Raw genomic sequence first — 14,721 nt, 5'->3', positions numbered from 1 at the left:
GGGCCTTTAGCGTTGTTTAGATTTGCATCCCTATTAATTTGTGCTTGCTAACAGGTCACTTAGTATGTAGAAAGTACAATGATAAAGGCAGCTCATGCTTGGAAGAGCTTATGACCTAAGGCCGCAATCCTACAAACACTTACATGTACGCTTAACTTAATGCATGTGAGTAGTTCTTTCCTTGCTCAACAGCATGCTCATATGCATTAAATTAAAAGTTTGTAAGTGCTTTGCAGGGTGTCAACCTGGAAGACCAGAAAAGTTCTTATAAATGTAGATTTTTTTATCACCTGGAGAAAAATAAATAAATAAAAAGGAACTTATTGATACTATTTTCGAATCATAGAATCATTAAAGTTGGAAGAGACCTCCATGATCATCTGGTCCAGCCATCACCCTACTACCAGTATCACTCACTAAGTTATGTCTCTATGCTCCAAGTCCAACCTTTCCTTGAACACCCCAAGGGACAGTGACACCACCATTCCCCTGGGAGACCTGTTCCAATGCCTGGCTACTCTTTCTGAGAAGAAATGTCTCAAAATTTCTAACCTAAACCTCACCTGGTGCAACTTGAGGCCATTCCCTCTAGTCCTATCACTAGTTACCTGTGAGAAGAGGCCGACCCCTGGTTAATCTGAAAAAATGTATTTAGTATATATTTCTTGCACTGTTCTATGAACTCTTTCTTGGACGCTTAAGAGATTTTCTGATGCTCAAGAGTATACTTATTCCTATCTCTCATTCATAACAATGTCTTGGGTGAATACCTCATGACTATGGCTATTGGTCTTTCTCCTATAAGGTGAGTGTAGTTGTGAGTCCTATACAAACAACATATGCATTTACAAATTAATTAGTAGTTAATAGACTGCTAGCTATTAATAAACTAGGTATTAACTCCATTGCAATCTATGTGTGGATTTTCTGTTTACTTCAACAGGACCAAAAATGTGAATGCAAAGTTTGCCTACCCAAAGGTGAAATAATATATTTCTGCCCTCTGTTAAAATTTAAATCAGTGTAAATAATTGCTGGATTTGGGCATATAGCTGTCTAACAGTATCCACTCTATTTATTACCACATTTATGGGGTGAAGACAATGTTAAACTACCATATTTGATGGCACTTCACTCTGCAGATAGAGTTTCCCTGAAACCCATCGGGCATCGCATGGAGTGATGAGTACTTCAACTGAAGGTGGTCATGTTGGGTTAGAGCAATCAGCCTCAGTATTTGGTATTCTTTATTTATGCATAGACTGCTTAATATAGATAAAGCAAAACCCTGACTGCTGGTGAACAAAATAAAGTCATATTTCACAGTTATGATGTCATCAAAGGACTATATTTCATGGCTGTAACATCTTTGCAAATATATACATTAAGTGGTATCCCTAAGGAGTACTACTTGCTTAGTCTGCCTGAGGTCCAGCAAAGTGGACCTCCTTAAATTCCATTTAATGTACATTAAGATTTGAATATCAAGGAATTCTAAATAGCCTGAGGATAGAAAAGGCATTCTGAATTTTATACATTGTAGCATATTTGCCATATTACATAAATTTTTCTATATATTATGTGCCTTGTTATCTTCAATTCACTCTTTAAATTTCAGCACACTATTTTCCTTTTATGCATTTATCAGTGCTTATATGCTTTATATATTATATGTAATTACAAAATTACAATTCAAGTGAAACTCATATAATATATAAACTATCATTGATGCAGTATGAGAATTTCAGATCTTGAAAATGGAATTTGACTACTTTGTTCACTCTCAACCGATATCACTGAAATATCAGCCTTAAGCAACGCGGGCTGCTAAAATCATTTGGTTCCATTTTTCCAAAAAGGAAAACTGATAGGATTATTTTCGTGATAAATTAATTTTACCATGTAATTGCAATTATGACTTCTAATTAATGAATGGTTTCAGCCTTACTAACTAGGTCAGCATTTTTCTTTTAAAAATATATCATTTTTCTCTTTAGATAAGCGTCATGATCTGTCCAAGCTTTGGGGAAATGCACATAGAGTTTTTCTAGGGCAATGATCCCAGAAGCTGAGAAATAGTGATAGCAATGTGACATGCTTTGCTACACATTTAAGTGATTTTTGTCTCTTTTACAAGAAAAAATAAAAAGCAGGCAATGGTAAAAGGCATTTTAATAGGTAGGATCACAGTTTCTAAGTACTACCGAACTATTATTTAACTTCTTGACTGAGTTCCCCCAGTGTATGTAGAACACACAGAACACTATGAAACCAATGAATCAGAACAATTAATCCACTGCATCACGCCTGTCAAAATGCATGTGGCGTTGCAAAACATAACAAGAACAGGCAGAATTGAAGGAGAACAGGTTTTATATAATTGGATATATTCCTACTGGAAGTTATTAAAGGAATCTAATGCTTACTTTCAACATCATATAGGACAGAGTTCAATGCTCCTCATTGTACATTACTCTGTCAGATACTGTGTTTGAAGGTATCCCAGTAATATGCAAGAACACTTCTCCAGCATCCCCTAAAGATGTCTTCTGGCATGTGGCATTTTAAATTCTGTACTGCTCTTCTCCTCTTCCCTTCCCTGCTGTCAACAAACTTTTCACACAGTTCTTCAATTCTATATGATTCACACATGGCATGATGATATGGAAAAGAAAATTAAGAAAGTTTTAACTACTAAAACAAGGATTAGCAGGACAAGATGAGAGAAAAATTAATTTCCTTGGAAGAGGCTCAAAATTTGATGGCTAAAATATTATGGGTATAGTAATTAAACTAAATGCTAGCTCTTATCAGACTGCAACACACCAAATTATCTGTTGTTTTGTTATAGGGTGTTTTTTTTTTCTTCTGTTAGAAATAGGCATATATTTGGAAAGTACCTTTTAAAGAAAATTTCTGAGAAAAATTGAGATCCAATACATACTTTGAAAAGTAATCAATATCAAATACTAAGGGATTCTGTAATTTGGGCCAAAATGTCCAAATAAAAGTCCAAATTCTGTAATTTGGGCCAAAGAATAAGTCAATGAAAATCCACAAAGTACAAATGATAATACTAGAAATAATAAAGTTTAAAATTATACATATTTAATCAGAACATAATAAACAATATGAAGCATACATATATTATATTAATATATATATTATATGTAATTATATTAATATATATATGTATTAATGTATACACTTATATATTAATATATATGTTTTTTTGTATACATTTATACACATTGTATACATGACTCTATTACACTTAAAAGAACTTTCAGTGAATGCTAATCATGACTGCTTCCCAGATAGTCTCTCTCTCTTTTTTTTTTTTTAAATATATATTTTTTTTAAAAAAAAAAAAAGAACTAGTATTTTTTTATAGATGTAAGCCAAAGATTTCTTAACTGATTAGTAGCTTTGGCACCACAATACAAGTACTAAATTTCAGATAACTTAATGAAGTCCTTTCTTCACACAAAGATGTCATTTGAAATTCAGTCTCCTTTAAGAACCACCCATCCCAAACACCACTCTCTCAATGAACCACTCTGGAACATTATGTTCATAGTGTGCATTATCTTATCTTTCTAAATTATCCATAATAATCCATCATTGTGGTTTTATGCTGATGAAGTACCTTTGATATTAATGAAACTATATCGCCATAAAATCAGAGAAGCACAGACCTGAATCATCCCACTTGAGTACTTTCTTTAAGTAACGTATCATTTTTACAACTTCATCCTCAATCCCTGAAATGTATCAGACAATTTTTCTTCATAAAAAAACAGTAAACCACTGCATAGTCCTGGAATACTCACTCAAGACAAAATTACAAAAAATACTGGAAAGTTTTTCTATTTGTAATCCCCAAGAATATGTTGAGAAGCCAAGTATGTCTGTTCATCTGTTCAAGTTTTCCAGCATGAATAAATTGTTTGAGGGTCTTGAGGGAGATAAAGGATATAAGGGAGGAAGGGAAAGAGTAAGGTTAAAAAAAAAAAAAAAAAAAAAAAAAAAGCCAAGAACCCAGATGGCCTCTGCACAGCTCTTTTGGAAAGTCTAAACTAACAAGCTGACTGTAGGAAAAACTAGGCACTAGTGCCATTGTGCCATTACGGCTTTCCAGACACGAAGGCTTTAATTCTTATCTGCCTAACCAAACATATGTATTATATTACTTTTTTTTTTTTTTTTTTTTTTTTTTTTTTTTAACTCTGGGCCATGTTTCTAACTATTAGATTCTTTCTTTCTTTCTTTTCATTCTTTCTCTTTCCTTCCTTCCTTCACTGACTCTCATTAGAACATATTTAAATAACTAAAAACTATTTTAACTAAACAAAAATGAGGTCTGATTCTATTAAGATAACCATGCTTATTTTTATCATATTGATGAATAAGTGTTGAATGATTGCATAGAAGTTTACTCCAGCACTTCTCCAGCAACCACCATTGCACTTTGTATACAAAGATGGTTTACACACACCCTTGTCTGAAGCCTACATCAAGGAGAGAAAGTAAGATCTGTTATTCAATCCATATCCTTCCTTTGGACATGCAATGGTAAAATGACCTAAAAAATGAAATGAGATAATTAGAAACATAAAATCAAATGTGTGTTAATCTGGTATCATTAAGTTAAATACAAATACTGAAGTCGGGGTCAGAATTTAGACAGGGATATTGCCCTTAGGACACTCTTGCCATCCCATGACCACTCTATTCAGCTCCATTTCCAGACTCAGAACCATTCTGAACTGTGTAATTTTATTGGGTAAATATTCATATCCAGTTTGTCACTGACACGTCACATTAAATTTGCTTTCAGCAAAAGCTGATTCTCTCAAATGGAGGTATAATGGCTTCTGGTGATAATGTGTTTGGTTGGTTACATTATTTAAAATTTTATGTTATGATGTCTTAACAGGAAGGAAGTAAATGAGGGAAGAGGAAAATACATTCTGAAAATCAAAATATGTTCTTTAATTATATATGCTGAACACATAACACATCACTGTAGCCAAAAGAAAGCTGCCAACTTAATTAATAAAGACACTAGCATTGCTCAGTAGGTACTAGCACCCAACTGCTGCACTATTGCGTTGCATGGTAAATAACACTAAGTTGTGCATACAGTTCATTGTATTAACACATCCGTCCTTCAGCTGTTCAAGGCAATGTTCCTATGCAGTATTCCGCATGCAATAATCTTAGTTGAATTAACGAGGAAAACACAACAAAGAGCAAAATAGTTGTGAACCAATTAAATGTCCCTTTTGATTCTCACCCCATCTGTTTCCCAAAACAGACATTGTCTCCTAGTCCTTTGCAATTACCGGGGTGTTATATTGCTTTTATGACCACACTACAGTAGAGACAGCTGAAAAGTGCAAAGCTTTCTGCCAGCCTCTGCAGGTCCCTTGGTGCATGAAACTACAAGAAACAATGTATTGTAATGCAGATGTTCATTGATTCCCTGCAGACTTTCACAGACTACGAGTCCTTCACTGTGTGACCTACAGGGATTTGTACTTCACATAATATCCACTATATAGTGTATCATGTCCAAAGTGAAGTACCTAGTAAATCTGATCATTTGTCCCTTGCACATGCCTTTCCCAGCTATCAACTTTTTTCAGAGAACAAGAAGTCTTTTGTGCTTGAAACATAAATGCCAATCAAAATAGAATACAATTCTAATGTGTATCACTTTTCATTCAGAGTCCAGTTTTACAGTTCAGGATGATGTTCTTGCCTCATGATGTACATATACAAGTAGAAAAGAATTTAGAAAGGTCCTGGATCAAATGAAATTGAGTCTATTTAGTCTGAAAACTTGCTCACTTGCAGATTAAGGTAGTTTCCAAAGCACAATTTACACCTAAAATACTGAAAATGAAAAGCCATGCTACCTCAAGTAAATATTTCACAACTGGGTAAATAAAGGCCCAGAAATATTATACAAATGCCATCAAACTAAACACTAATAGACTTGAAGGTTTTAGATAGTTTCACTTTTCTGAAGCATTTGGACAAACATTAAAATGAAGTTCTGTGTTTGAAAATGTTCTAAAAGGCTACTTGTTTGAACAAAATTAAAGCTCTACACATTTAAAATGTGTAGAATGAGAAAATGTTACTTCTAAACTAGGTGCATTTCCATAGCACCTAATTTTTAAACATAATTTAAATTCACATAAATGTTACTTGCATGAAACGATGTTAAGGAAATGGCATCTCTAATGACAAAACAGTTGAGTGCTTGATAAGGGCTCCAGTAGCCAGCGATTAACTTCATTGATATTTTATGTCACAAGTCAAATACGGTAAGGTTTATCTCCAAGTTTATAGAATCTTACAATATTTGCACCTTGAACCATGAAAAGGATTCCACAGAAGTCACCATAAGAGCAAGTGACTTCAAGATAGTAAATACCTCTTTGTTTTCAATACTTAGAACTGCCTATTGTGAAAACACCTCAATTTTCTTTTAAAGCCTTGGTGACTGCCATTTCTGGTTAGCTGGCATATGGTCAGGAGTGGACATAGAATTAAAAACTCTCCTCATGACTTGATTTTATCTTTTACACCTACTCAGTAGCTCATGCAACAGTCTGTTCCCTACAAACAGGCTTGCATGTAGGAAAGATGGCTGCAAATACTAGGTTGCTACTTCCATGTTAGTTCACACAACCACTCTCATTTTCTCATCTTTCAGGGTTTTAGAGGGAACAGCCTGGCAACAAGATCAATTGTCTTGCAGAAGAGATAGTTTCTGTACTAGCAACATCTGTTCAAGGGTGTAAAAGAAGGAAGAAAACCTTTCTTCTGGTAAAGGAAAGCTAATTACATGTGCCAAAGGAAAGTTCTGGGCACTGAGGCTAAATAATATGAAATGGGCCACATCTATGTGTTGGGAGACTCCCTTAGCCTTTCAGTAGGTTACTGCATACAAATTACCTATTGAGAAGGCTCCCTGCAATGCTCCCTGAAATTTGGGAATTATTTTGGAAGAGTGCCAGCTGGCCTCAACCACAATCATGCCAGGGACATTTTTGGCACTTCACTGGTATGTATTCTTCAGTTTCTGTGACTACTGAATTCACTAACATATGTGTAGCCTAGTTTTCCTTACAGCTCTTAGCCTTGCATCTTCTCTTTACAAGAGGAACATGCTGAACATGCTCATCAGGTTAGAGCAGAGAGGTGGGGCCCTCAGAAGGGTTTGCACCAGCTGCTACAGCCAGCAGAATAATTTCTCAGTCCCACCACCTCAGCACTGCCCCTGGACAAAAGTACCACATCCTGGTGCTCCTATTTTTGGCTCCTATATAACATGCTTGCATGTTATACACTAATATTGACTTTTAAAATATTGTATATTTAAATACCAGTTTTTACCATCATTTGATGATATAAGAATCTCAGCTTTTGTCACAAAAAATGTGGGGGATGTCTTCAAGAGTTCATGCTTCTAGCAGACATTTGATAGCAAGTCACAATGATGTATGGATAAAATCACTAAGTACACTACTAAGGTTAAACAAGGTGAATATAATGCAAGAGTACTTGGGGAAAAATGGTTTTAGTTAAGCAATCAGACCTCAAATAGAACAATGCCTTGCAGAGGTCTGCACTGCTGACAGTTTCAGGTAATCAACAGTAAGCTGTGCTATGCATGAAAAGGCCTGGGAACACCACAGTCCTTGAAGACCTGGTTCAGTTCTATGTACAAGAGTGAAAATTATTTGAAACACTTAACACACAGGTGTGGTGACCTCCCAAAACAGCTCCAGTATCAGAACCAAACCATGAAGTCAGTGGTTCATTCCCATTAGCTTCACCAACCTCAATAGTATTCAAGTGTCAAAATAAGACCTGCAGTCCACGAGTTAATTTGATGACTATTACCCCCCTACATGGCCCCCTCTTAGTTCCAAACTAATGACAGAACCAGATCAAGATCCACAGAAATTCTCCCCATCTCCTGTATCCCCCCTCCCAACACCCTGGTATAGGAGCTGGGCTCTCTTCTTTTAATCCAATACCCACTTCACTACAGAAGATTTATTTAGACTGCCTCTTGTTTCATAAAGGGCTCCAAAAGTCTGTAGTGATTTTGACACTTTGTTATAATGTTTCTGTGACCCCCCACCCACCCCCTCCTCACATACCACACCACCACCCAGCCTCATTTTCATATGGATACAAAGCATCGGGATAAAATGATGGTTCATTATAGTGGTACAGAGCTCTTATCTTCATCCGGCAAGAGTCATTTCCTTCCAAAGATTGAAATGCAAATGTGAAAATTAATGATAACTGCATTATCTGATAGCAGAGATAATACCGATTCACTGTCAGAGTAACACACAGTCGTTCTATGATTTCCTCTGCTTCTTCACAATATTCTTCTTACTGTCAGACTATATCTATGGTTAACTATGTTTCATGGATTTTTGTTAATTTACATCAAATAGCATTTCCAAGATCTTATATCTACCACATCCCCCAATCAAAAAAGAAACGAAATCGGGACAGTAATCTCCAAGTCCTTCTCAGGGCTGGTTTAAAAAGAAAGAAAGAAAAAAAAAAAAAAAAAAAAAAAAAAAAGGAAAGAAGGAAAAAAAAAAAAAAAAAAGACAGACTATCATTAATATCTGTTTCCATCCTGCAGTGGCCTGCCTACCAACCATTCCAATCCATATTATACACTCTTGCTTTGTAACCCAAACTGCTTAGAGTATTACGAAATAATGCAGATTTAGCCCAACAATCAATACATATTTACAGCAGTTCTTATGAATCGTTACAGGAAGTCTATTCAGAAAAGCTTTTCAAGCTACCTTTTGTAACAGGTAAAAATGTGAACCTGGCATGTGAAATGTTCACAAGGATCTTTCTGATCCACATCCTGCTAAAGCAATACTTCAGAATTCACATGAAAGACTGTGTATCTTTTATTAAAAATTCATAGCAGTGTCACATGCAGCATATCATTACTTTAAAGCACTATTTAACTTTGTATTTACTATTTTTCTTACCCTTTCTGATATATTTTAAGAAAAACACCAACTTGCAATGGTAATAAAAAGAAACTACACTGTGTTATATTTAACCATCTTAAATGTTTTTTTCTATATTCCTTGATATATGTATATGAGTCATGATGAGTCTCCTGAGATTTCACATGAGTTATGACTTCATCCTGCTTTACTATTATCAATAGTAGAAATTCTGTCAGTTTACTCGAGGCAGAATTTTACACATGGGAAACTTTCACTTAATGTGTAGATGAATGTAAACAGTACATAAAAAATAACCATAAAATTGCAAAGAGAGTTGTAAGTCTTATTTTCCATTGCTTTTTTTTTTTTTTTTTTTTTCATTTTGGTTATGTGGACAAACCACATTATCTCACTTTCTACGATAATTTCAGATATATATCAAAAGAACTTATGACACTGACTTTCAAGACTATCCAACTCACAAATTCAACGTGTTCTGTAATAAAGCTGTGCTCCTATATGGCTGTGAAGGTAATAGCTTATATAGGGAATGAGGATGAAATAGTTGACAATATAGTGAATGCATTCACATTAAGAAGAGTTCTGGTATGGAAGCATGGAACCTCTAGGATATTTCATTCACAGTTCCCCAAGATGGGCAGGCTTACATAGAATAGATATGCAGTAAGAAAGGGGATGATCTTATTCTTGTGTGATTGATAGTCTGTAGAAGACATGTAGGAGATACTCCTTTTGTTCATTATCTGTTAAAACACTGATCACTTTCTTCATGTGCACTGATAACCTAGCAATAATACAAAGGATTATCATATATATAATACATGCATATTGCTATATGCATATCCTATGTGCATCTACACATATCAAGGCATGCATCTGATAACAAACAGTATATTTAAGGCTGTAAAATGGTCTCTATTTCCACTTTTAAAGAATAAATCTTTTCATATAAAATTTGTTCAAGCCCAGTCTTGCAGATTTTATTTATTTATTTATTTATTTATTTATTTATTTATTTATTCCTTCTGCTGTTGGCCATACAGGAAAAAGAATCAGGTCCTTTACTGTGTATCTATACACAGTCTATTGACCTCAGTTTCCATTATTTAGGAGTTGTCTTCTCATTAAAAAGAACTTAAAAAAAAAAAAAAAAAAAAAAAAGGACAAAACCAATGAACCAATGAAAATTACAGATAACAAAATATGTGTATATTCAGGTAACAAAGTGACTACATAGAGTACGCATTATCACTGCAGAAATTCTTTATTGGTCAGTGAAGGTTGCAAGTTTATGTGATTTCAAAGACTGCATCAGCGGTAACTCTTTGAAGCTACAGCACATTTAACTGTAGATTTTTCATAAAGTGGAAGGAAGGAAGGAAGGAAGGAAGGAAGGAAGGAAGGAAGGAAGGAAGGAAGGAAGGAAGGAAGGAAGGAAGGAAGGAAGGAAGGAAGGAAGGAAGGAAGGAAGGAAGGAAGGAAGGAAGAGCTCTAAATTTATAAAGAATTTTCCTTGAGTTGTCAAGTTGTCACAGTTCAGACTTCCAGTCTATCAACTTGCATCGTGAAGAACACATTTCCTTGGTTTCTGAGAGAGCTTTATTTCGGTAGAAAGACCAGATGTAGACTCCATAACAAACTATGACTAGCTACTCATAAAGATAGCATCTATACTGTGAGCTGGTGAAGTTAAGTAAACCTAAGTTTTTAATGGCTTTTTTTTCTGCGGTGCTAGCATAAACCCCTAAATAAGCAAAATATTTCATTCTTTGGGTTTGTTTGTTTGTTTTAAAGATCTAAAAGAAGTTATCATTTTTCTTGTACTGCATGGCTGAAATTAATTTCTGTGGTGTTTTTTTGTTTGTTTTTCCCATATCAATAAATAACCAAATTCATTTCAGAAAGCATGCATGATGGAGAGCATGTCATGGGGTATATATCCATTCCTTTCCAACCTTCATACATACTATTCCCTTTAAAAAAATCTGTACTTAAATAAAACAAAGCTCTTCATTTCATGTCATTGGCCAATCATTTGCAGAAGTTAAACCGCAACCCATGTCAAAGCTATCAAAAAATATGTATTACACATCTTACTGTTTGATATCTTGCCGTTTAACCAAACATTTTTTTTCCAACAAAAAAGTCATAAAAATGTATCTTAAACGTTTCTATAAAATAGCTCATAAAAAAGACAACAGCCAACACATACATTTTCAAATATGTTGAATACTATGTTATACACTAAACAATGAAAAAAATGTATATATTTAAGATAGAATTTATTTCTAATGATTTTTTTTCAAGCCATATGTTAATCATTGACAGCCTTTAAATCTGCAGTTAAGTTAAAAAAGGTTATTCTGGTCCATCCATGGATGCCCTTTGTATTACTTCAAATGTACTGTAGTGTACTTTATTACAAGATCTTGTTTTCATATAACACCATAGTGCTTTATATAAAGTATCAACTTACTTGTATATTATCATTAAGACCATTTTAAATGACATCATAACAATCAGATTTACTATGTCTTCATTTTTGTTTGCATTGCATTTTCCAGGTGCTGGTTTCAGAAAATTACCATTAGCGTTATTCTTTTCCTCATGAAGAGCACACAGTAATTTGCAAAATCAAGCAAGGATGAAAATGTGATTGAAATACAGGATATTTTTTTTCTAATGAAATATTATTATTGAATTATAAATTATTAATATAACACTTCTGAAACTCTTTTCTGACATGTTCATCCTTTTTAGGGAAAATGTTTATTAGAGATACAGCTATTCTAAGTGTATGTCTAGCTTCAGATGCACATTTTCCAAAAGCAAAATTAAAATATATTAAATATAATGGATTTTTAAGGCCCTACCTAGAGTCCATACCCATGAAAACACTGATGAACTTAACTGCAAAATCACCTCATTCAAAAATACAGTTTACCCCTTTGTCTTAGATACTTTTATGATACAACAGAGGTTTTACATATTTATATTGAACAGATATTTGGAAAGTATTCCCATGCTACCATCACTTTTTATACCTTAGCAATACTGTGCTTGCGCCTCCTTAGAAGTGCGTAATAGAAAAATATTAACATGAATTAATGTTTTACTGTGAACTTCTAACAGCATATTGTCTACAATCTATGTTTCTCTTTCAACCAAGATCAATGACCAGGTTTACTAAATGATATCAAGTTCAAACTGATAATCAAAGTCCTTGAAAATGTCAGTAGTTTCCATGCCTGTTTGTTAATCTCAACATGCTGCTAAATATAAGCACAAAGTTTGTGGGGGTACAATGGTGTCTGGTTGGTCTGGCCTCAGAAAATATAGCAGAAAAACTTCTATCTTAATACAGACATGGAACTGGGAATTTACTGATAAATTGTAATCCTAAAATATTAAGCATCAACACTTTCCTTTATATCAAGAAAATGTGTAAGACATTCCATGTGAAACAATTTATACAATGGTATAGCCAAAACCATTTTTTACTCAAGATCTTTCTCTTAGTCCTTATTCATTAATATCTTGGATGCCAAAAGATCGTTAAAGAAACAGTTCATTAAAAAACAATACAAGGCAGAACACAGCCAATAATAATAATAATAATAATAATAATAATAATAATAATAATAATAATAATAATAACAAAAACAACAACAATAATATAGGAAATCTCTAGTTTAAGAGATTTCTCATGGCTTTCAGTTGTTTTTTCCTACCTGGCCCATCCCAATCTTCTGCCTCTGCAGCAAGCTGCCCTGGTTTTTCTGACCTTGAATCACCCTCAGATTCTGCTACCCCCTGGATGCCTTCTTCATTGCCTGAAAAAAACAATCCAAGAAGTACCTTTTTGAGATATTTCAATAATGACCTTTAGGCAGTTCTTCTTCAATATCCAAACAACTGCTTATAGGTAAGTGAAAATATATTCATATTGATAAACAGAGAGGAAATGGAAGAAAAAAAAAAAAAAAAAGTATTATTAGACATGTAAACGTCTGTGAGTTTCCAATGAATAAAACAAGCTCCAATCCTTCCAGTTCTGTGGAGAGACAAGTTTTGGTAATCAGTGTATATTCCATAGACTTAAAAAAAAAAAAAAGAAAAAAAAAAAAAAAAAGAATCACAACTAGCACCTATTCTGTAAACTTACATACCAAGTCATTAAGTTTATATGCATAAATGAGAGAAACAAATGAGCTCATTACTCCCCAGCTAGAGGGGTGATTAAGGAAAATATTCTTTCACTTAAATGTTTTCTTGAATTGACACCTGACACCTAACTGTTGTTTATGCTTTGCAGATTAATGACACTGTACAAATACATGGTCTACTAACTATGCTGGCTTTCCTGGCTACTAGTGGGAGACCTAATCTATGGTATTTAGGCATTTAAGGAATTTCTGCTTAAAGGTTTCAAGCCAGCTACCCTATGACAGCTTTCTCCCCATCGAGCTTAATCTAAAAAAAAATAACATTTGTAGTGAATTTGAGAGTTTTCACCACCAATCTGAGAATATCTGTCTGCCTTCAGAAACTATCTAGTTCAAGGTAGCACATAAGGCATACTGAACATTACAAGCAGGTAAATTTTTAGAGGTGGCCACTTTATTATTATTTGAAGAATTATTAATTGAATGTCAAATTATTTTGGTTAAAGAAAGTTACTAATTAAGCTCTATGCAAACATACTTTGAAATAACCACTACAAACATACAAACTGAAGGTAAAGGGTTAAAATATTAACACAAAATAGTATGGCCACAGTAATGTGCTAAATGACCTGTCAGGCTGCTTATGCCAGCCAGTAATTTGGTGCATTTATAGAAATTATTTATTTTTTTGCTACTAATTAATCCAAAAATCCTTAAATAGGAAGAGATTTTGAAGAATGGGAGAAGTTGAACCTGCTCAATTAACTGCATTGGTCAAAGAGGACTGATTTGCAGTTTACATTTTATAACAATCTAGAAGCAAACTTTAAAAAAAATGAGTTCCACAGAAAAGTGGCAGCATTAAAAAAATGCATAATATTTCCAAATTTGGAAATCAGACTGTTTGTTGATTTGACAACAGTAAAGTGAGGAGAAAAAAGCAGAACAATTAAGTAGTAACTTGCATTTTTTCCCCACTTATGATAACAAAAGCTTTTATTAACAACATAGGTAGAGAAATGTGATTACAACAAACCATGCCAGATCCCCATACATTATCATTGGAGCTATATTTATACCAGATAAGATTGCGACCCAGAGTTTTCAAGTACATGATCATGTACAAGCACTATAAAGTATAAACTTCATGAGCACATGTAACATCTTATATTAACATATTCTTCCTTGAAAACAATTTTTGAAATCCTATGTATAAGGTAAACTGGTAAACTACTTCTCACACAAACACAACACTATATTCACTCTAGACTCTTGATAATGAAAATTAATTCTTAAGTAATAACAATATAGCTCAGTGTATTCATTGTCATTTAAAGATAAAATAAATCAAGAATAACGAGTATAATTTTTTATTAAACATGCTGTATACTTTTACCAAGGCATTTGAAGCTGACGTGGTGAAGTTTAATCTGAAGTTACCTTTCAGAAGACGTTCATAAGGAGTAACGCAGAAAAAGTTATCAAGTAGTCTTATCGATTATTTAGCTTTACCA

The 14,721-nt window shown here is 33.8% G+C and overlaps 1 protein-coding gene across 2 annotated transcripts in view; it reads right to left on the bottom strand.

Annotated features, from left to right (window-relative positions):
- Positions 1–14,721, bottom strand: part of ZFPM2 (zinc finger protein, FOG family member 2) — a gene marked incomplete at both ends in the record, with an annotated part of 317,598 nt that overhangs the window by 220,714 nt on the left and 82,163 nt on the right. For both annotated transcript variants that reach the window (XM_084282968.1, XM_084282969.1), the window contains one exon: positions 12,773–12,874. In XM_084282968.1, the coding sequence (XP_084139094.1) occupies positions 12,773–12,874 (102 nt within the window). The remainder of the gene's footprint in view (positions 1–12,772; positions 12,875–14,721) is intronic.

The sequence above is a fragment of the Netta rufina genome (assembly GCF_964035555.1).
Source record: "Netta rufina genome assembly, chromosome: 2".
NCBI lineage: Eukaryota > Metazoa > Chordata > Aves > Anseriformes > Anatidae > Netta > Netta rufina.
Note: the sequence above shows the minus strand (reverse complement) of the source record. Positions and strands in the feature narration are given on the sequence as shown.